The 24,458-nt window shown below is 40.7% G+C and overlaps 1 protein-coding gene across 4 annotated transcripts in view; it reads left to right on the forward strand.

Annotated features, from left to right (window-relative positions):
• LOC126201775 (intraflagellar transport protein 20 homolog) overlaps nucleotides 1-24,458 on the forward strand; it is a 150,931-nt gene that overhangs the window by 21,910 nt on the left and 104,563 nt on the right. For 2 of the 4 annotated variants that reach the window (XM_049936813.1, XM_049936812.1), the window contains exon 3: nucleotides 2,392-2,479. The exons of the other annotated variants lie outside the window; for them this stretch is intronic. In XM_049936813.1, the coding sequence (XP_049792770.1) occupies nucleotides 2,392-2,442 (51 nt within the window). In that variant the 3' untranslated portion in view covers nucleotides 2,443-2,479. The remainder of the gene's footprint in view (nucleotides 1-2,391; nucleotides 2,480-24,458) is intronic. 4 annotated transcript variants of the gene reach the window in all.

Genomic DNA, 24,458 nt, shown 5'->3' on the forward strand with positions numbered 1-24,458 from the left:
GATATATCTTCCCTTTTAGTAGATGACCTGCACTCGGCCGATAGTGTCCATGAGTTTATAAGTGTTAGTGAGATGCCATTGGTCATTTGAAGCTCTTTTTGGGGAAAACAATCCCTTTCAGTAGCACTTTTCTCAGATTTCCTTCCATTTTTAGTTTCCCTCGTTGTTGGGTTTTGCGCCCAATGCCGCTGATTTAAATTCTTGTTTTTATCCTTCGCTAAGCCACAGAATGGGTGCTTTTGACCATAGCTGTTTTGCGTCCTTAAACCATAATTTTAAAAAATAAAATAAAAATTTTTTTCATGAAGTAAAATGCTTTACATAGAGGCATTTAATATTAAATTGCAATGTTTGTAAAGAGATATTTCCACTTTGCAGTATGTAGACCACCTGAAACTGTGATTCATAATACAGCCAAACAGTTGGAATTACGCAGATTGAAATCTGTTGCAGCCAAATGTTGAGGCCACTTAATTTTGTAATAGGGGGGAAAAAAAGAAAAAAAAAAAAAAAAAAAGAATCGCACACACATGTTGTGTCAAACATTGAAATAACAGTAGCAGTTTGTCTGTGCAGTTGAGGACATTGCTCGTGGGCTACCATTTTTAACAGCATTCTAAATTCCTCCTGCAGAAACAAAATGTATAGTTTTCATCAATTATGTCTGCGAGTTGTACACAAAACAGTGATTATCTTTCATTTGTGTTGGTAGTGTTCTTCTGTTACTGCATTTATTTGGTTATGTATTTATGCACTTGTTTCTTTAAACCTTCATAACATGCAATTTACAATATTTTCTCTCTTCTTTATTTATCTTGAACTCAGTTTTTTCCCTAAGGACTGCCTTGAGTTCAGCCAGCATTCCCTCTTGTTCATCAGAAACAAATGTATTATATGGGATTTGTGGCTGGTGATGTAATGAGATTCTAATGAATGTTTTTTCCAACTCATAGTAGTGAAATGGCATATTAAGCACTTTGCATGGCCATCAAGTGATACAAAAAAGTGAAGTAATTCCCATTCTGCGATGAATGATGGGGCTTCTTCAGTTTTTTTTACAAATGCATAGACAGCATAGTATTCCTAATGCAGAATGTCTGTCTAAAAATGGTATTGCTGCTTAACTGCTTTGCACCTGTCTTGCTGTAGCAATGTCTTGCTGCAGCCCCCCGTTCCATTCCCTCCTCTCCTTTCAGCCCATTCATCACTGCACTCGAAGTGATAGGCAGGAGCGCAGCCTTGGCGAGGCCTGGACCATATGTACATTGTTTCTACTTCTGCCTCTACATCTACATACATTATATACTTCACAAGCCACCGTATGGTGCATGGCAGAAGATACCCTGTATGTCTATTAGTCATTTTCTTTCCTGTTCCACTTGCAAATAAAACAAGGAAAAACGAGCCTTATATACCTCCATATGAGCCCTAATCTCTCTAATGTCATCTTTATGGTCCTTACATAAAACGTACAGTGGTAGTGGTAGAATCATTCTGCAGTCAGCCTCAAATGCTAGTTCTCTTAATTTTCTCAATAGTGCTCCTCAAAAAGAACATTGCCTTCACTCCAGTGATTCCCATTTGAATTTCCGAAGCATCTCTGTAATACTTGCATGTTGCTTGAGACTACCGGAAACGAATCTAGCTGACTGTCTCCGAATTTCTTCAGTATCCTTCCTTTAACCGGACCTGGTACGGATCCCAAACAGTTGAACAGTAGCCAACAATAAGTTGTACTCATGTCCTATATATTGTCTCCTTTACAGATGAACCACACTTTCCTAAAATTCTCCCAATAAACCGAAGTCAACAATTCGTCTTCCCTACTGTAATCCTTACATGGTCATTCCATTTCATACTGCTGTGCATTGTTATGCCCGGATATTTCAAAGACATGATTGTGTCAAGCAGCACACTACTAATGCTGTATTCAAACATCACAAGTTTGTTTTTCTACTGATTTACATTAACTTACATTTTTCTACATTTAGAGTTAGCTGCCATTCATCTCACTAACTAGAAAAATTTTGTCCGAGTCATCTTGTAACCTTGTACAGCAACTCGACCTTCCCATACACCACAACAAACAGCTACAGACTTCTGCTTACCATGTCTACCAGATCATTTTCATATATAGAAAATAACAGTGGTCCTATCATACTTCCCTGGAGCGCTCCTGTTGATACCCTTGTCTCTGATGAAAAATTCGTTGTCTAGGGCAACATACTGGGTTCCGTTAGTTAAGAAGTCTTCAAGCCATTCACATACCTGGGAACCTATTCCGTATGCTTTTACCTTCATGAACAGTCAGTAGTGTGGCACCGTGTCAAATGCTTTACAGAAATCTAGGAATATGGAATCCACCTGATGCCCTTTATCCTTGGTTCACAGGATCTCGAGAGAAAACAACAATGGGAGTTTCGCATGAGCGATTCTTTCTAAAACTATGCTGATTTGTCAACAGGAGTTTTTCCTTAAGGTAATTTATTATATTGGAACTCAGAATATGTTCAAGGATTCTGCAGCAAACTGATTTTAAAGATATTGATTTGTAATTTACACTTCTTATGTACAGGAGTCACATGCACTTTTTTTCTAGTCATTTGGGACTTTGTGGTGGGTGAGAGATCCATGGTAAAGCAAGTTAAGTAAGGGATCAGTGCCGTAGAGTACTCTTTGTAGAAATGAATTGGGATTTCATCAGAACCTAGTACTTATCTGCTTTCAACTCTGTCAGTTGTTTCTCTACACCAGGGATGCTTATTATGTTGTCGATATGGGCTGTCCTCAAACAACAGTATGTTTGTAAGATTCTCCTGTGTGAACAATTTCTTAAGTGTAAAATTTAAGCCGGCCGGAGTAGCCGAGCGGTTCTAGGTGCTACAGTCTGGAACCACGTGACCGCTACAGTTGCAGGTTCAAATCCTGCCTAGGGCATGGATGTGTGTGATGTCCTTAGGTTAGTTAGGTTTAAGTAGTTCTAAGTTCTAGGGTCTGATGACCTCAGCAGTTAAGTCCCATAGTGCTCAGAGCCATTTGAACCATTTTGTAAAATTTAAAACTTTGTCTTTACTTTTGCTGTCTTCTACAGTCACACCAGACTGGTCAGTGAGTGACTTGATAGAAGCCTTAGACCTACTTAATGAATTTAGCTATGATCAGAATTTTCTCAAATTTGTGGCAAGATCTGTTGCTAAGATATGACAGTGGTAGTTGTTGTAAGCTTCATGTATTGATCTTTTTACTGCTGCAGAAATTTTTATTAACTTTCGTCAGACATCGTTTGTATGTGTCCTCTTTTGAACCGAGAGTGCAACACCCATAGCTTCCTCAGCATTTTTCAAATTTCATGTTAAACAACAGTGGTTCTCTTCCATTCTTAATCCACTTAGTTGGCATATACTTCTTCAGATTATGATTTACAATCCATTTAAACTTTGCCCATAATTCCTTACATCCATCATACTGTTACTAAAATGATGTTCATTGATTGCATAAGTAGGAAGCTGACAACTGTGTATCTGCTCTTTCTAGCAGAAATGCTTCCTAGCCTCCTTTATTTATTTATTTATTAACTTTAGTAACTAAAGTCACTATGATGACATCATGGTTACTAATCCCTGTCTCTATACTGAAGCCGTTGATTAAGTCAGGCCTATTTGTAGCTACAAGGTCTAAAATATTTCCATTCCATGTGAGCTGTTGAACTAGTATCTCAAGACAGTTTTCAGAAAACATGTTCAAAAGTACTTCACAAGATTGCCTGTCTGTACCCCCTGCAGTGAATCCATAGACATCCCATTCTATAATCGGTAGGTTAAAGTTGCCCCCAACTAATATTGCATGATCTGTGACTTCTATTATTTATTGTGGTTGTGGTTGTTAATTGCTGCATTCACCTTAAATTTACTCTTGTTACCCAACCAAAGATGCCATTAAGGAGTATATGGCTTGGCATGTAAGAATCCCTAGGTCCCGGGAGAGGCCTGTGCAAGATGTTCAGTTAATTGACTTCACACGATGTTCTTATTGCATACTTAGTAGAATAAATACTCTTTCACCTTAGCTGCAATGCCCCAGAAGATAAAGTGAGAGGACAGATTTGAGTGAAAGGACACTAAGTGTGCTAGCAGTTCTGTCCATAGGTCAAATTGTTGGCTCTGTACTAGAGATGACCAATAAACACAATCAGACAGAAGGTAACACATCAATAAGTTTATTTACACTGTGCACAATTAATAACTGAGTTGTGCATAATATTGAATGGTGTAGGTTTTCTTGTGACACTGAGTTATTTACAAAGAGAGTAAAGTTCTTGATTGTAACAAATAGTTTTGATTGCTGATACACTTATATGAGTCACTGAATATTAGTAATGTTCAGTACTGTCGTGCTATGACAATGACTTCCCTTACTGCAGTATTTTGTACTAACGTTGGTAAGTCTGTCAATGCACTGAATCTCAGGGGAAGCTCTGAGTGCACCGGCCAATCAGTGTTGCGGGCAGTGAGGTCATGTAATTGTCTTCTGGTGGTTTGCATGTGTGGCACCACCAGACAGGGCACAGTGGGTGATGGAAGAGGGATGCTCGCTCAGTGGGGTGCAGATGGAAGGTTTAAAAGTGCCATGTCTTGCTTGTCTGTGAGCAGCGCGGCAGGTGCAGTCGATAAAGATGCTGTCGGTACCGCAGAAAGAGAGTGTGGGATTTCTGACTGCAGTACAGATGTGAGCATTTTGATTGACTTACCACAAGATGATCCCATCTCAGTTTACTATCTAACCCATCTGGAAGCCCAGGAACTTCACACATGGATCCTTATCCAGTGTATGAACTGATCTCTACTTCTGATACTTGTGTGTTAGTCTTATTTGTTTGGGATTGCGTTATGTTAGGTTGAGGGTTAAGCCATTGGTTGTAAGCCTGTTCCATTATTCTCCTTGTTGTGTCTAGTATGGATGTATTGTGGCATTTTATCAATATACAGGGTGATTATAATTAAAGTTCCAGTTTCAGCATACTGTGAAAAAAGAGCCACTGATCAGAATGATGTCAAATTTGAACAGAATATTATCAGAGAGGGGGGAAATTTTGTGGAACCAGAAAAATTCAATGAAAAGTTTCCCACTGGATGGCACTTTAAGCTATGTAACATAAATGGGTTTGGCTGCAGATGATAGATGCTATTGTCTCAGTTTCACATTAAACCAACCATACCATACCAAACCATAACCCTAACCCTACACAACCCCTGCTCCCAACCCCTTGCTCATGGCTCATATCCCTGTAATAGACCTAGATGCAAGACCTGTCCCAAACATCCTCCCACCACCACCTACACCAGTCCAGCCACAACCATCACCTAACCCATTATCTCATCAAAGGCAGAATTACCTGTGAAGAAGTCAGTCATGTGATCTACAAGCTAAGCTGCAACCATTGTGCTGCATTCTATGTGGGCATGGCAACCAACAAGCAGTCTGTCCGCATGAATCGCCACTGACAAAATGTGGCCAAGAAACGGCTGGGCTACCCTGTTCCTGATTACGCCATCCAACACGGCATTCTTAATTTCAATGACTGGTTCACAGCCTGTACCATCTGAATCCTTCCCACCACCACCAGTTTTTCTGAATTGCACAGGTGGGAACTCTCCCTGCAATATATCCTATGTTCCTGTAAGTCTCCTGGGCTCAATCTTTGATAGTCATTGTCCTCACCTATCTAACTGCTTCCCTGTTCCCATTCTGCCACTACACAGTCCTCTATTCTACCCCCCCCCCCTCCCCTATCTGCTCCATCTCAGCTCTGTTCTACCCTCTCTCCACCTTGTCCCTGCATGCTTCCCAGCAGCACTCCACTGTCCCCCACCCCTATCCTGCTGCCATCCCTCCCTTCCCTGCTCCGGCCTCCTCCTACCCACACCCAGTTACCTCTCCCATCATGTGTTGCTGCTGCTGCTGCTGCTGCTGCCGCTTGTAGTATGGATTCAGCTGCCAGAGACTGTGATCATATGTGTGTGTGTGTGTGTGTGTGTGTGTGTGTGTGTGTGTGTGTGTGTGTGCATGCGTGTGTGTGCGTGTGTGTGTGTGTGTGTGTGTCCGTCCGTCTGTGTCTGTGTCTTTTGTCTATTTTTGACAAAGGCCTTTTGGCCGAAAACTAATTTTGGGACAGTCTTTTTTTTATGCCTATCCATGACTCAGTATCTCCACTATATGGTGAGTAGCAACTATTCTTTTCATAATATTTGAATTTACATTGTTTGATTCAACTGTACCGTACAATGCACGTGACCGTACAAGTTTGGCATTCAACAGTTTTGGCACTGTCATTTATGTAAGCCCATCCATCATGGCAAAGTCGTAGCACATCAGATGGGAAAAATTGGTTTTTTAGTATCCTGAGGCCAAAAACTACATAAAAAGCAACAACGAAATCAGTTTTTCACTGTTGTGAGACTAGCACAATAGATGTTCAGTATGCTGTCCACTGTTTTCTGCCAAAGTTGGAAACCGAGAATCAGCATTTGCCATAACAGACTGGAGTGTCTCAGACTGTATTGCACAATGTGTGTCTTCAGTTCAGCTACATTTGTAATCGGAGCAATGAACACAGTATCTTTCAGATAACCCCACAACCAGAAGCCACACAGGTTAAGATAAGATGATCTGGCCAGACAGGCTGTAGGAAAATGACCGTTGAGAAATTACTGCAGCACCTGATTCACAGGCTGTCCAATGTGTGGAGGAGTGCCATCTTGCATAAAAATAATCCTACCACACATCCATACTGATAAAGGGATGGAATGATGTTGGCGTGCAAAAGACTTTTATAGTGTTTACTAGTGACTATACAGATAACAGGACCAGCAGGACCTATCTTCTTGACAAAATATGGCCCTATGATAAATGAACCCATGAAGCTGCACCATACAGTTACTTTTGCAGAATGTATTCTGCAGTTTTGTGTATTGACATATCCTTGGAGATGAAAATGGGCTTTGTCTGTCCACAGAATATTCTGCGGTCATTAATTACCCATGTTCATGTGAGCAAGAAATTCCAAAGCAAATATTTGTCTTACTGGCAGGTTAGCATGAAGCAACTCCTGAATGTGGATAATTTTTTGTGGATAGCAATGCACAATGTTTCGTAGAATTTTATGCACCGTAACACAGTCGTGTGCAAAGTTCAGGCAGTTCCTCATGTTCTGCATGTTTGCACTTTGAATTTCATAATCATTTTCTGCAGACCCTTCACAGACATCAGACCAATGCCTTTTTCATGTCCTTGTGTGTCTGAACTTCTGCAGAGCTACTGGCACCAGTTGTCATTTTTGTAAAACAGCTTTACAAGCAGCATACAGTTCTGCATTGAAAAAGTCACACTGAGCATCAGATGCAAACTGAGGAACAGCCTTATACCCTCTATCTTTTATTTTGCATATTCTGCTGCTTACAGCACCATCTAGTGGTAAAAATTTTTTAATTTGTTTTCTTTGATTCCATAATGTTTCCCCCTTCTTCAATAACTTTCCTTTCAAATTTGACTTCATTCTGAGCAATGACTTATTTTTTACAGCGTTTTGAAACTGGAACTTTAATTATGATCACTTTGTGCGTATCAGCAGCAAAAGTTACTGTTCTTGAAAGGGCCTGCATTGTCTCTGGTAGATTATTTATGTAGATAAAGAACAGGAAGTGACCAAGCATTGAACCTCAAGCACATAATGTTTCTGTTATATAATTTGCTAATGTGACCCTCAGTTTTCTGTTGTTAAAAAATGGCCTCATCCATATCATGGATGTACATTTAATGCCTTACTATTTTAGTTTCCCTAGCAGAATTTTATGATGTTCTCAATCAGGGGCCTTGGTAAAATTAGCAAAAATGCAAGCAGGGTAATTATTGGGGAAAGTTATATTCAGCACAATTGCTCAGTATTCTGTTGTAAATTACTTTACCAAGGAAAAAAATTAACTAGAGCTTCCTTATCTCCAGTTTTGTATGTTGGTGTTACTACTGCATACTTCAATTTGAACTGTCATCTTCAAAAATGAAATAGGTTCAAAACATTGGTAAGCCAACATCAGAATAAGAGGCAGTAGTGTCCTCAAAGAATTGGCAAAAAACATATGGATAAAAAAGTATGTAAAAACATACAAAGATAGAGCAGCAGAAATGTAATAGGTTTGTTACAACAAGTGTAAAATAGTTAAGCTTCAGAAACACAGCATACCCTTGTTACAGAATCAGTAAATAGATTTACTTAATGAAAGAACACATGATATATGTGATGAGTAGCAGCAGTAAACTGTCATCTGGCAAATCGTACATAGTATATGTATTGAAAGTCAATCAATATACTGTTGACTTGAAGAGCACTGATCAGGCCCACATACAAAGTGAGAGAGTTAGTATCTGTTGAACCTTATAAAACCACATAAAATGTTAAAATAAGCATTTCAACTGACAGTTAACCATGGATCAAGTGTTAATCAAATAGACAAATATAAAAAATACCATTACATGCAATGGGGGCTGAACAAAGGCAGGTAAAATGTTTAAATTTTATCATCAGTTGATGGTGGCATGAAGAAGGTGGTGGAGAAGCTGTGATAACGTTGAACTGTTCAGCATGTTAGCAGGAAACACAAGTAAGTGAGCTGCACGTGGACTTCTATGGCAGGGAGTGGAGACTGTCAAACTGAAGGCATATGAGAGGCCCCAGTGTGTGTTGACTATGTGTGTGGAATGATGCCTGCAGTTCGTCCAGATGCCAAGTAAAGCTTAGTACGTGAAAGTGAGTAAAGTTTGGTAGGCAATTTATTATGCTAGAGTGAGGCAGTTATCTAACTAAGTAGTATCACTCGTCTATGACACGGGAACACAATTAAAAATTAAGAGATCTATTAAAAGGCACTGGTAACATATTGGACCGGGGCGATAAAGTGAATTACTGAAAAATATGTGGACAAGCCAGCTCCTAATGTATAATCAAATACAACAAGAGTTGGCTATGAAGTTGCTTACTGTAAGTCATTTAACAGAAAAGCTATACAATCAAAAAACAATCTTTTCTTCTGTGTGAGCTGATCATTCAGCAAACCCTTAGAGTTGAGGTGGGATTGTTAAAAATTTCAACCTCTTCTAAAAGATTCATTTTGCACCCTTTGTCGACTATGCCAAATTTCCATACTGACCTGCCTTTGTTTATCTCCCTTTACATAAAATGATATGATTTTTTATATTTGCATTTGCATAAGGTTTGATCTATGGTTTTTTTATCAGTTTAAATGCTTATGTTAAACATTTCATATTGTTTTATAGGTCCAGTGGATGGTAGCAATCCCACTGTCGCATACTTTTGTGAGTGTGCTGTGAGCGCTAATTATTGTGAACCTGTAAAAATCAGTGAGCTGAAAGTGAATACTGTTTTTGCAAAAAATGTATAAAGATAGTTTCCCAACTCCAAAAAGAACAACAAACTCTGCTAAAACTGTTACATTTTCTGACAAAAACAAATATCATGCTTTACAAACAAGTGACTGTGGTAATTGTGGTGTCACCGCCAGACACCACACTTGCTACGTGGTAGCCTTTAAATCGGCCGCTGTCCGTTAGTATACGTCGGACCCGCGTGTCGCCACTATCAGTGATTGCAGACCGAGCGCCGCCACACGGCAGGTCTAGAGAGATTTCCTAGCACTCGCCCCAGTTGTACAACCGACTCTGCTAGCGATGGTTCACTGAGAAAATACGCTCTCATTTGCCGAGACGATAGTTAGCATAGCCTTCAGCTACGTCATTTGCTACGACCTAGCAAGGCGCCATTATCAGTTACTATTGATATTGTAAATAATGTACAGACAAGAGCTACGTTCAACATTGATGGATTAAAGTTAAGTATTCTACCATCTGCGTCCGTTTTTCTGGGTTCTGATTTCCTTATCCTGTTCCAGACCTCACGCCAGCCTGCGTGAGCTTAAACGCGTGCCTTTCGGCTTCCTCTTACATTAGTGGGTTGGCCCTCCTGCCAATCCACAACAGTAATGACTCTCCTTTCGGGCGCTGAAACGTGGACAGTAACTGAAGGAGACTGCAAAAGAATTGATGCTTTTGGAATGTAGTCATACAAGAGATTGCTGAGTATATCACGGGTGGACAATCAGACCAACAAATGAATCCTTCAAGAACTCAGGGTGGAGATGATACTGCCCAGTATTTGTTGCCAGCGAATTCTGCAGTTCTTCAGTCACATAGTTTGACAAAATGAGGACAGCTTGGAAAAAATGATCATCCAAGGCAAAGACAAAAAGAAAATATTGCAGGGAATACCAGCAAAATGATGGATAGACCAGATAAAGGAGAAACACACCAAACATGGAGCCAGCTTCTCTGTAGCTCAGAAGACTGCAGATTAACTGTTAAGAAGACTGTGTGATGGGTCACCAACTTTCAGCTATGAAAGATAAAGTATGCTTATTTCAGGAAAGACTTTCTCATCTCTAAAGCTTATCTTTTCCATTTCTAACTCAGTAAATTATTGCATGCCACACACTTTGACATTGCTGTTAATCTGTTTCATGAGTGACTATTTGTGGACAGGTATTTTATCATTAAGCAGCACCATAAAAAAACTTTCAACTCTTACATATGCTTAAAAAACCCAATGTCATAAACAGAAACCAAGTACCACCCTGCAGTTTTCTTTTCATGGGAGGCTCATTATTAAAATTAATAACTATTTGATGAAAATAAACTTAATATTTTAAACAAGAGTCTTAAGCATAACATTGTAGCCCCCTAGATCAGTCTACAGCTGTTGAACTTGCTGATGTGAAACTTGCCATGGATTCTGTAAAACTTGGCAGACTTGAACAAACTAAGATAGGGTGCGAAGTTAATGAACTTATCACTACCAAAATTAACAACATTTTTTATAAAAGTACAAATAATTCTCTTGCTACAATTAACATATCAGTGAAAATAATCAGTTTTTGAAAATATGTAATTTAATTGGATAGATAAGAAATCTATTCACCAAGTGGTGGCAGGAGAATGCAGAGTTCTGAGAAATTGGTGTCTGGGGAAAGAATCTACATCTACATTTACGTGGTTACTCTGCCTGGCAGAGGGTTCATCGAACCATTTTCATACTACTTCTCTACCATTCCACTCTCGAATGGTGCGTGGGAAAAAGGGACACCTAAATCTTTCTGTTCGAGCTCTGATATTTCTTATTTTATTATGATGATCATTTCTCCCTACGTAGCTGGGTGTCAACAAAATATTTTCGCATTCGGAAGAGAAAGTTGGTGATTGAAATCTTATAAACAGATCTCGCCGCAAAGAAAACCGCCTTTGTTTCAGTGACTGCCACCCCAACTCGCGTATCATATCAGTGACATTCTCACCCCTATTGTGCGATAACATGAAACGCGCTGCCCTTCTTTGCACTTTTTTGATGTCCTCTGTCAATCCTACCTGGTAAGGATGCCACACCATGCAGCAATATTCCAGCAGAGAATGGACAAGTGTAATGTAGGCTGCCTCTTTAGTGGGTTTGTCGCATCTTCTAAGTGTTCTGCCAACAAAGCGCAGCCATTGTTTCGCCTTCCCCACAATATTATCTATGTAGTCTTTCCAATTTAAGTTGCTCATAATTGTAATTTCTAGGTATGTAGTTGAATTGACAGCTCTTAGATTTGTGCGATTTATCATATATCCAAAATTTATTGGATTTCTTTTAGTACCTGTGTGGATGACCTCGCACTTTTCTTTGTTTAGTGCCTATTGCCACTTTTTGCACCATACAGAAATTCTCTCTAGATCATTTTGTAATTGGAATTGACTGTCTGATGATTTTACTAGATGGATATGTTGATGATGTCTTTGCCATATGGAATCATGGTGATGCTGATCTGCTAGAATTCTTGGATCTGTAAATACATCTCCTGAATACCATGCCATTTCTTTGTTGTTGACATCATCCTCACCAAGGTTCAGTTACACATTTCTGTTCACATTAAACCTACCAATGCACATCAATACATTTTGACAGTTGCTGTCCTTTCCATGTCAAGTGTTCCCTCCTGCACAGCTTTGACATTAGAGGCAAACATATTTGTTCCAATGTTGGCTCATTATAGCAGTATACCACCATTCTCACCTCAGCCTTCACTGGACATAATTACCCCACCAGCCTAGTCCCAAAGCAGATTTCCTGGGCCATTACATCCAATTCTGGCACTGGTAATCCCTCCAAAAAAAAAAAAAAAAAAAAAAAAAAAAAAAAAAAAAAAAAAAAAAAAAAAAAAAAGACAGCTTTGGATTACATGTCTTGTCACTCACTATTTGAAATGACATCCATTCAATCTGACATTTTGCCCACCACACCTAGAATAGCTTTTTGTTGCCCTCTCAATCACCGCAGTACCCTTGTCAGACCATATGCTCCTTCTGAATTCATGAACTCATTTACCCTACCCTATGGCTCCTACCCCTGTTAGTGTCCTCAGTGTAAGATTTGCCCAAAGCACCCTTTTATACCATCTATACCAGCCCAGTAAGTGGCAAAGTATTTATCATCAAAGGGAGACCCACCTGTGAAATGACACATGTTGTGTACTGGCTGTTATGTAGTCACTGTTGGCCTTCTACATTGACATGACTGCCACCAAGTTATCAGTCAGGATGAATGAGCACAGGCAGAAGGTGCATACTGGCAACACACAATACCCTGTTGCAGAGCATACTCTATAACATGAGAGTCATGACCTTGGTGCTTGTTTCACCAAACTTGCCATCTGGATTCTTCCCCCAGATGCCAGTTTCTCTGATCTCTGCAGTTGGGAACTGGCATTACAACCTGTCATTGGTTTGCGCCACCCACGTGGCCTTAGTTTACATTATTTTCTCCGGTCTCAGCATTTCTTCTCAGTAACTGTTCCTTTTTTTAATTCCTCGTAGTTTCCTGTATCTTTTATTTTCTGACCTTTCTATTTTCCTCTCCTCCAACTCAACAACATACTCTGCACTTAGCTTTCCATTCTTAAGGTGAATCCACATGATGCCTTCTTTGTGTTCAACTTTGTGCATGCACATTAATTTCCAATAGCAGAAGTACTCATTCGCATTTGTGTGTGTGTGTAATTTCCTGGAAATGGGGGCCATGCATATAGGACATTGATGCCCGTCTTTGATGGGAATCTTTGCACTTTTTAGCAAATGACAGGAAGCTGGGGTCCATATGTGTTTGATTGTATAGTGTGTAGAGGTTACGCTGTAATCATATTTATGTGCAATAATGTTTGTTGATTCCAAAGGAAGAATGCTTAAGTTTATAGATGGTTACAAACAAAGAAAAAAGTCATGCGTAATGCTGCTTCTGAAGATTATTTTAATAAAAATTCGAAATGTGTTGCCCTGAGCTTGTAGTATACAGTCTCCAGTCACATTCCGGTAAACGATAAGTTACCGTAGGAAAACTGAGAACAACAACCCAAAAATTTATGAAAAGTGCATGTGAAAACTGTCAACAAATATTCAAGCTGTGGCAACTTAAAAACACAACAACTTGAGGAACCTGACATCTGAAAAAACGAAGTGATGGGGTACATGTAGTGCCTCAACAAACTACTAAATATAGAAATGAAGCGCACTGACGATGCAAAAAATACGAAGCTGGAAAACACAGCCTCCATTCTAGTGGATTCTGGCATCTATGAAATTCCCAAATTTGCTGAGTCCGAGGATGATAATCTACGTATCATACTTCATGATTAAATACAAATGATGCACGGAAGTACATTAACCTTCACATGACGACTAAGAAATTCCCCTAAGTATTTCTCAGTTTTAGGAATTATCACTTTTATTTTTATTTGTTTATTTATTCATGTGGTGGTGATCCAGTATGTAAGGGAAGTACATGGATATGGAATGAGTCACAATTATACATGAGGACAATACTTATAGATGCTAATAGATACAAATTGTAATATTATATAGGAACATAATATGCTAATAATTACAAGCAGATGTGTTTCCTACAGTGAAAAGAGGTATAAAACAACCAAATAATAAATTACAATTATTCCATATTGCAAGTTACAAATTGTATAGAATTCAAATGCTTTGTTTTGAAATGAAGCATAAATAATTCAAGTGAGTATATAAGTCACCAGTTACTAGCTAACAAAATTTTATTGCCAGCCTTATCGCTGCAGTATCCCAGGTAGAAAATCTAAAATCCAGTCATAACTTCCTTCTGAAATTTGCAGACAAAACGTTGTCATCACTTTGTATTTCTTGTACCTCTGTTATTTATATACTTATTTATCTACAGTTGCTTTTGTGTTTTCTTTTTCTGTCACCTTTTCATCACATTAAATACAACACAAGCTCCCAAGCAAAGAAGGTAATTCATAGCAGAGTGCTTGCGCAATGAGGCAACATGCAGATATGAGAACACCCATGCGTATCTGTTCTTTCCACAGATTTTTGTGCATACCCTTTTCAATGTTTAGTCAGTAATCTTTGTATTGTGTATAACCCACCTTTCACCTTTAAGCTCTCAGGTTTTCAAATCATGTCTGGTGCAGTTGCCAGCAATAAGTCCATTTATATCAAATCAGAATAAGTCTTTCCTTCTCATCCCAACTGGTAAGTTTGCCCTTACGTGGGTTTTGGGGTGGCTTTTCGACCTCTCCTGATTTACTACACCTCACAAGTCCTCTTCCTTCATTCCTCTTCCTTCTCTTCAGATTTTCTGACAGGCTCCAAAAGCATGCAATGTAGATTTTTTTTTTTTTCCTGTCTTGCTACAGTTGGGCGCATTAGTAAGCCTAGGGAAGAAAATGCACTCATCATCAAGGTAGATAAAGGCTACTCCTCTGTCATCTTATGTATGGTCAACTGTGTTAACAAAATGTTTGAAATATTTTCTGGAAATAACATTCATACTATCAGTAGTAAGCACTGTACTAATGTCAATAAATAGCTTAAAGAAGCCTTTGAGTCACATGATTCCCTTTTTGCTTGTTAAGCACAAATGCTGAGACGTCAGCTTTGCCTTCTCAAGTTAATATGCATAAGAATAACTGGTACATTCATCTGATTGTTAATTAAATTGGTAACCCTGGGTATTTCTTGTCCAATTTCTTCTCAAGAAATATTACATGTATGATACATCTTTTACGGTGAAAAATAGGAAAGGACTAGTTAACTTTTTAAAAGTTGCTACCTTCCCCTCTGGCCATCTGTTTGCATAACTTGATATCGCAAATCACCACACTAATATTCTGATAGATGAAACAATCCTCATTATTAGAGAGAATCTCACAAAGAACAAAAAACTGAATTCTGATGAAAGTAAGGAAATGATAACCCTTTTGAGCATTATCTTTAAGTATCATTATTTCAGTTTCAGTGGTCACATGTTTCATCATGATTAAGGCCTTGCTATGCAGAACTGCATCACTGGGTTTTTATGTGATGTTTACATTAATCCTTTTGAACTTATTATTATTTAAATCTTACCCTGTTCTGGCTAACATTTCATTCTAGAGACAGTATGTTGTTGATATCAACATTATTTTCAAAGGTGAGGTGAATGATTTCATCTCTCTTATTGACTTTCTGAACTGCTATCACCCAAAAATCAAATTTACATATGAAATAGAAAATCAGTGTCATAAATTTAGTTTCCTCAACCTTAAATTGCGTCTCTTAGATGAAAAAATTAGCTTTGACCTGTATAGGAAACCTACTATGACAGATAACGTTCTTCATGCTTCATCCTGTCACCCATTTAGGCACAACGTGGCATCTTTTCATGCTACAATTGACTGCATATTAGAGGTACCATGTACACACTCTGCTATTGCCACAGAACTTAAGAATCTTAAGTATATTGCTGTCAACACCAGGTATCATTCTAGCCTTGTACAAAAACTAATTCTTCTCTATTTAATAAAACTAGTCACACAGAGAATAAATATTTTAAAATTACTTTCCTAGGGGACATTTCATATTGGACTGCTAAGTTGTTTAGAAAATACTGCCTCAATGTGGCATTTATCACTAATAATGTCACTCAGTTGCTTTTCATACATAACTTTTGTGGAATGTCTTAAAATTGAAACATGCACACTTCTCACGTCCTCCTTGCTTGATACAGAAATTTTGCATACAGTTGAAGAGGGTGCCAAATGAATCAAATTTTGCATACAGTTGAAGAGGGTGCCAAATGAATCTTTTAGAATAGGTTGAAATTTATAAATATTCCCACATAAACTCTTAAGGGTTTGTGAAAGATCATGTGGTTTTTTTTAGCTTCTCTGTCAAATTATTTAAAGTGACCTACTTCATATCCATCTTAGGCATAAGGTACACTTTCATATACTAGGCTTTACATAGCATCTGGATGAGCTATGGGCACAGTTATACACACAGAGTCAACTTGAAAACATGCTGTGGGGCCTCTAACACACTTTTGGTTCAGCCATCTCTACTCACTGCCATAAAAACTACAGTGGAGCTAGCTCACTTGTGTTACCTGCTAACTCATGTCCAGCAGCCAGCCTTGTCTCCCAGATACTGAACAGTTCAAAGTATCGCTGCCTCTCCATTGCTCCTTGGCACCATCCTCAACTGATAATTAAATCTGAACATTTGACATGCCTTTGTTTAGTTCCCTGTACATGTAATGATATTATTTTTTTATTTGTCTGTTTGCTTAGAACTCAATCCACTGTGTAATTGTCAATTAAAATACTTATGTTAAACATTTTAAATGGATTTTAAGGTCCAGTCTGATGCATACTTTTATGAATATTCTGTGAACACTAGCGCTCCCACCTTGTATTCAGGCAAGATAAATTTTCTTCAAGTCCCCAGTATGTTGGCTGACTTGTTGCATATATTACATATGATTTGTGATTTGACAATTTATTGCTTGTTACTGATCACATATATCATGTATTGTTTTGAATGTAACTCCATTTACTGATTTTGTAACAAATGTACATTGTAGTTCTCAAGCTTAACTATTTTACATTTCCCATAACCTGTTATACTTCTACCATTCTGTCTTTGTACGTTTGTTTTTAACATCATTATTTTATGTATGTATTTTTTGCCAATTCTTAGTAGGACACTATCATCCCATTGTTATTTTGACATTGACTTACCAATGTTTTGAGCCTGTTTCACTTGTGAAGATGACAGTTCAAACTGTTGACATTGTTAAAGTGGACCCAATGAACATTTTTTTGCAGCTGGCAACTGATTTTGTATCTGTTGAAAGAATTCACTGCAGGCATTTAACTACAACTATGAACAAAATCATAGAAAATGTCATTGAGACAGAAAAGCTTCTGTCTGCAAATCAGTGTAGATTTAGAAAGCATCGCTTTTGCAAAACTCAGATTGCATTTTTCTCACACACAACGATACCCTGTCAGCCATGGATGAAGGATAACAAGCAGCTTCTATATTCTTAGGTTCTGAAAAGTGTTTTGTGGCTGAGCACACGAAATAGATCTTCAGCTTAAGTAATGGAACTCAGTATGTTGTCCTGGACAGTGAGTGTTTATCAGAGACAAGGGTAATTTCAGGAGTATGGTAAGAATGCTCTTGTTCCGTACATACATAAATGATGTGACAGATATGGTGAGCAGCAATCTGTGACTATTTGCTGATAGTAATGCAGTGTATTGGAATGTGATGTTGTGAAGTGACTAGGAGAATGCAGGATGACTTGGCAGAATTTCTGTTTTACATGATGAACGGCAGCTTGCTTTATATGTAGAAAAATGTAAGTTAATACAGATGAATAGGAAAAAGAATACTGTAATGCTTGAATGCCGTATTTAGTGGTGTGCTGCTCGACACACACACGTCGATTGAATATCTAGGTGTAATGCTGCAAAGCGATATGAAATGGAAAGATCACTTTCAGGCGATCGTGAGGATACCAAATGGTCAATTCCAGTTTATTGGGGGAATTTTAGAAAAGCGTTGCTCATCTATAAAAGAGACTGTATATAGAGCAACAGTGCAACACGTCTTTGATTAAAGGAAGACATCGAAGCAATTAAGAAGAAGTGTGATTCTAGATTTGTTACTGGTAGGCTTTATCAACACTTGAGTATTACGGAGATGCTTCAAGAACTCAAATGAGTATCGCTGGAGGTAATAAAATGTTTGTTTCATAAAACACCATAATTGTAGAACTGACATTTGCAGCTCACTGCAGAATGATTCTGCTGCCGCCATCACACCTTTCACATAAGGACCCTGAAGACAAGGTAAGAGGAATTACAATCAGCTGCAGGAATATAGAGAGTCATTTTTCCCACACTCCATCTGCAATTGGAACAGGAAGGGGAATGACAAGTAGTGGTACAGGGTACCCTCCGCCATGCACCGTATGGTTGCTTGTGGAGTATGCATGTAGATGTAGACTCATCAAATGATTACAGAGTTAACTCAAAGGTGTCAGTACCAAGTCAGCACAAGATTTCAGTACTTCATCCGAGATACCACCATAACCAGAGGAGTTACTCTTTTTAGTGACCTAATGACTCTTGTGATATCTATAACAGATGAGATGGCAAAACTGGTGTCTGGCAGTGGAGTACATATTACCTGTGCTTTTGATGAACCATTTTTTGTGCCTCATGATTTCAGCTCCTCTTAAAAAGAATTTATTGAATTTAGTATACAGTTATTTGAATTTCATATCATGTGTCTCACTGCTGCCGTCATCTGGCAGTTGAGTAGCATTTTCTTTACCAAATTTATTCATTTCATGCCTAATAATGATCCAAATTGTCCTTACTTTGTTCCAAAATTTCAAATTTTTTGTGCAAAGTGCATGGTTTTTGCAGTTCTGACAACACACTAAAGAATTATCCAATACTCCTTGCATTTTTAACTGATGATTAGAGTTAGCCCTTTGCATTAAATAAAGCTCTCTCTTCCTAGTGTAAAATATCATTTTGATCCCAGATGTTAGTGTTATAACCTTTAATCACTAATAAATTGCGTGGATATACAAAAGTAGAAACAATAGCGGGTTACATGCTATTAACTCCGTATCTGTCATTCGACTGCCGTGCCGTGCCGTGACATGCGGCCGGCGCTGTTCATAGCCAGGTGGCGCTCCCGCGCTCGGCCGAGCTGCGGAGCGCCTCTATCGCCGTGTTCGCGTACTGATGTAGCGGCACTTTTAAATCTCGTGGCACTGTCACAACACTTATCCCCCCCCTTGAAAAAAAACACTCACTTCCTTGGAGACACAGACAGTGCGGAGACATCCATGGCCTCTTGGGAGGCACCGAGAAGATCCCGTGGAGAAACACGAGCCCTTGAAAAAAAACACTCACTTCCTTGGAGACACAGACAGTGCGGAGACATCCATGGCCTCTTGGGAGGCACCGAGAAGATCCCGTGGAGAAACACGAGAGTATGGTCGAAAATATCCAGGACGGAAACTTGCGCGTGGAACGTGCCTCCTGGACGAGATGATGGGTGAAAACTCCGGAGCAGCATCCATAGGTGTCGTGGACCTGGGGGTGTGCTCCAGCGAGATGGGTCCCGGAGAAGGCGGCATTGCGACTGGGGCCGGTTCCGGCGTACTTGCAAGCGGTAGCGACGTCGGCTGCAGCAACAGGCACGGAAGATCGGCAGCAGCGACAGGACTGGCTTCTCAGGCTGGTGGAGGTGAAAGAAGGGCCGGTGGCACCGGCGTGGCCGCCACTTGTGGGTGCATCTGGTCGTAATGGCGAACAACCATGCCGTTGTCCGTACGTATTTCACAAAGACGGCGGCCGCGCAGAGCCTGGACCACCCCTGGAATCCATTTAGGGCGAGATCCATACCCTCGTGCCCACACGTCGGCACCCACCGAGTATTTTCCCACACTAGGGGACACCGCACAAGGCCTGACAGGGTGAAGCAGGTGCAGTAGAGTGCGCTGTTGGCGGCCATGCATGAGTTCAGCAGGGCTGCGATCACCCAGAGGCGTGAAGTGATAAGAACTCAGAAATTGCAACAGAGCGTCATCTGTGAAAAAATCACTGAGGAATTTTTTCATCTGGCTTTTGAAAGTGCGGACAAGGCGCTCGACCTCCCCATTCGATTGCGGATGGAAGAACGGTGATGTAACATGATGAATCCCTTGTCCAGTACAAAAATCACAGAAGGCCTGCGAAGAGAACTGAGGGCCATTGTCCGTGACAATCGTGGATGGAAGACCTTCTAGCGCAAAGATTTTGGACAAAGCCAGCGTCGTCGCCGCAGTGGTGGGCGACGGACATCGAACAACAAACGGAAACTTCGAGAAGGCGTCAATCAACAGTAGCCAATAAGTGCCGAGGAAGGGGCCGGCAAAGTCAGTGTGCACCCTTTCCCACGGCCACGCCGGAACCAAGTGCTGACCCGGACGGAATGTGGCAAGACAAGGCGCCGACTGCAAATGAGCCTTCAGGCGGACAAAAGCCTGCTCACACTCGTCGGACCAACAGAAAGGAACGTTTTTGTGTAACAGCTGATGCAGAGGATGAGCCACCGCCGCCGCGGATGGAATGAATTTGTGATAATAAGCAATCTTGCCTAGAAACGCCTGAAGTTCTTTGACCGTAGACGGCATGGGTAGAACGGTAATGGCCACAATGTGCTGTCGTAGAGGACGTATACCCTCACGGGACAAGTGGAAACCAAGATAAACAATGGAGGGTTGGAAAAACTGTGACTTGTCCAGATTGCACTTCAACCCAGCCGAATGCAGAACCCAAAACAGTGAACGCAAATTGCGAAGGTGCTCCTCAGTGGAGGCCCCAGTGACAACAATGTCATCCAGGTAGTTAATGCAGCCGGGAACATAAGCCGTGAGCTGTTCCAAAAACCGGTGAAAAATGGCCGGCGCGCTAGCGACGCCAAATGGTAACCGCTGGTACTGATACAACCCACAAGGAGTGTTGATGGCGAGAAATTCCTTGGAAGACGCATTTAACGGCAACTGATGGTACGCCTCCAATAAGTCAAGTTTGGAAAAGCGAGCTTGGTAAATAACTACTCAGGACGGGGAAGAGGATAAGTGTCAATGAGGCTCTGAGCATTGACAGTGGCTTTAAAATCACCACACAATCGCAGACTCCCGTTTGGTTTAGAAACCACCATGATTGGCGATGCCCATTCTCTGGAGGTAACAGGAAGGAGAATCCCTGAAGCTGTTAACCTGTCTATCTCAGCCTTGACAGGTGCACGCAACGCCATCGGAATAGGGTGTGCCCGGAAAAACTTAGGGCGAGCTGTAGGTTTAAGAGTAATGTGGGCTTCAAAATCCTTGGCATGACCCAGACCAGCAGAGAACACGGACGAGAATTCAGAACACAATCCATCCAGCTGTTGATACGGAATATCCTCAGATATGAGGTGCACATCATCATCAATGGAGAACCCGAACAACTGGAAAGCATCATAACCGAACAGGTTTTCCGTGCCCGCATGATCCACCACATAAAACGTGAGGGTCCTAACAACAGACTTGTAGGCAGTGGAAGCATCAAACTGGCCAATGATAGGAATTTTCTGCTTATTATAAGTTTGCAGATTTCACGTAACGGGAGACAAGGGAGGGGAGCCCAACTCCAAATACGTGCGAGAATTAATGAGAGTTACTGCAGAGCCAGTGTCCACTTGCATGCGAATGTCTTTATCCAGAACACGAACAGTAACAAACAACTTATTTGTTTGAGAAAGCACACAGTTAACATCCATGTCCGATGCCTCGTCCTCGTCGACAGGAACGTTAGGGGACTGACACACAGAAGCAATGTGGCCTTTTTTCCTACATGAATTACACGTGGCCCAACGTTTTGGACACGCGGCCCTTTCATGCTGTACGAAACAACGTGGACAAGAAGGAAGTGCGGAACGAACCTGCTTCTGTGGTTGCTGTTTTCGCTGCGAGCGTGGTGGTCCATCGCGGCGTTGTTGACGCGAATGAACCGCCGCCACATCGTCGTTCCCCTGTGAAACAGGCAAATTGTCCGCGTCGAAAGTGGTCTGTACAGCGCCTACAGCACACCACGCGTCTATTTGCGCACCAGCAGCGTGAGACACTTCAAAAGATTGAGCGATGCTGAGAACTTCCGACAACGACGGGTTTGGCAGTTGTAAGGCACGTTGCCGAACTTCTTTATCAGGAGCAAGCCGTAGAATAGCATCCCTAACCATTGAATCAGCATAAGACTCGTGATGAGTGTCCGTGACAAACTGACATTTCCTACTCAGACCGTGTAGTTCCGCCGCCCAAGCCCGGTAAGATTGATGGGGCTGTTTACGACACAGGTAGAACGCCACGCGGGCGGCAACGACGTGGGTGTTTTTTCGGTAATAGTTAAACAATAATTCACGCATTTCTTGGAAGGACAGAGAGGCAGGTTCCCGCAGAGGGGCTAACTGAGATAGCAGCTGATAGATCCGTGAGGAAATCCAAGATAGAAATAACGACTTACACATAGGAGCGTCGACAACGCCGAAAGCCAAGAAGTGTTGCCGCAAACGCTTCTCATAATCCTCCCAGTCTTCAGCGGCCTCGTCGTAAGGAGGGAACGGAGGCGGAGAAGAGGAAGACAGACGATGAGTAAGCGATGTCGACAACGCCTGAATAGCAGCCGTCAGCTGTGTTTGTTGTGCCTGAATAGCAGCCATCAGCTGTGTTTGTTGTTCAATGAGCGCTTGAATAAGCTGTTCCATGTCTGCCCCGACACAAACACACAATTCCACAACGCAGGAAAAAAAATATCCGACCTCGTCGCCAAAAAGTGTTATAACCTTTAATCACTAATAATTGCGTGGATATACAAAAGTAGAAACAATAGCGGGTTACATGCTATTAACTCCGTATCTGTCATTCAACTGCCGTGCCGTGACATGCGGCCGGCGCCGTTCATAGCCAGGTGGCGCTCCCGCGCTCGGCCGAGCTGCGGAGCGCCTCTATCGCCGTGTTCGCGTACTGACGTAGCAGCACTTTTAAATCTCGTGGCGCTGTCACAACAGTTAGCCACTCTTTTCCACAGCTTTCATTGTAAATATCACTGACATATTGCAAAATATAACTGGATTCATAGTCTTGTAAGAATATCTTAAGAAAATAATTATATTTTCTATCTGCTGTGTGTTCCGGTTAACTTCTGCCTATTTTTCATTCTGTAAATTCTCTCTGAATAGTGTAACTGTATTATAATTCACAATTCTGTGAAAGTTTAGATACTGTATTTCTCCTTTCTTTGTTCAACCTTATTGATTGTATTGCTTTGTTGCTTTCATCTGACCATCATCGTCAGATAAACCATATATTAGGGCCTTCCATGTTTCATTAAAGACAGTTTGATTTAGAAATAAATTACCAATTGCCACAAGTTGCCAAGGTCATTTCGAGTATATTGCACAAATTTTGCTGGAAAGCCCTTACACGTCCTTCATACAGTCCTGATATCTCTCCATGGAATTTCCAGATTTTTGGAGCCCTGAAGATAGAAATTTGTGGCCGTCTATTTGTTTCAGACAAAGAGGTACATGCCTTGGTACAACCATGGTTCCATAGGTAGCTACAAACATTTTTCCATGAGAGCATTGACCATCTTGCCCCATAGTGAGGCAAATGTTTTTTTAATTATAAACAGTTTACTTATTTTATTCTATCCATTTCACTTTCATTTCACTGCCCCTTATATTGCCTGGCTCAATTGGTCCATAACAGTAGCAAGAATTTCCAAACAATAGAGTCCTTAAATTTTACATGGAGCAGTACAAAGAGAAACAACAAAAGTTACCAAACATTAACTAATGCTGAAACTACTGACTGGATTCAGATCTACATCTACATCTACATTTATACTCCGCAAGCCACACAACGGTGTGTGGCGTAGGGCACTTTACGTGCCACTGTCATTACCTCCCTTTTCTGTTCCAGTCGCGTATGGTTTGCGGGAAGAACGACTGTCTGAAAGCCTCCGTGCACGCTCGAATGTCTCTAATTTTACATTTGTGATCTCCTCGGGAGGTATAAGTAGGGGGAAGCAATATATTCGATACCTCATCCAGAAACGCACCCTCTTGAAACCTGGACAGCAAGCTACACCGCGATGCAGATCGCCTCTCTTGCAGAGTCTGCCACTTGAGTTTGTTAAACATCTCCGTAACGCTATCATGGTTACCAAATAACCCTGTGACGAAACGCGCCGCTCTTCTTTGGATCTTCTCTATCTCCTCTGTCAACCCGATCTGGTACGGATCCCACACTGATGAGCAATACTCAAGTATAGGTCGAACGAGTGTTTTGTAAGCCACCTCCTTTGTTGATGGACTACATTTTCTAAGGACTCTCCCAATGAATCTCAACCTGGTACCCGCCTTACCAACAATTAATTTTATATGATCATTCC

This window comes from Schistocerca nitens, chromosome 1, assembly GCF_023898315.1.
Source record: "Schistocerca nitens isolate TAMUIC-IGC-003100 chromosome 1, iqSchNite1.1, whole genome shotgun sequence".
NCBI lineage: Eukaryota > Metazoa > Arthropoda > Insecta > Orthoptera > Acrididae > Schistocerca > Schistocerca nitens.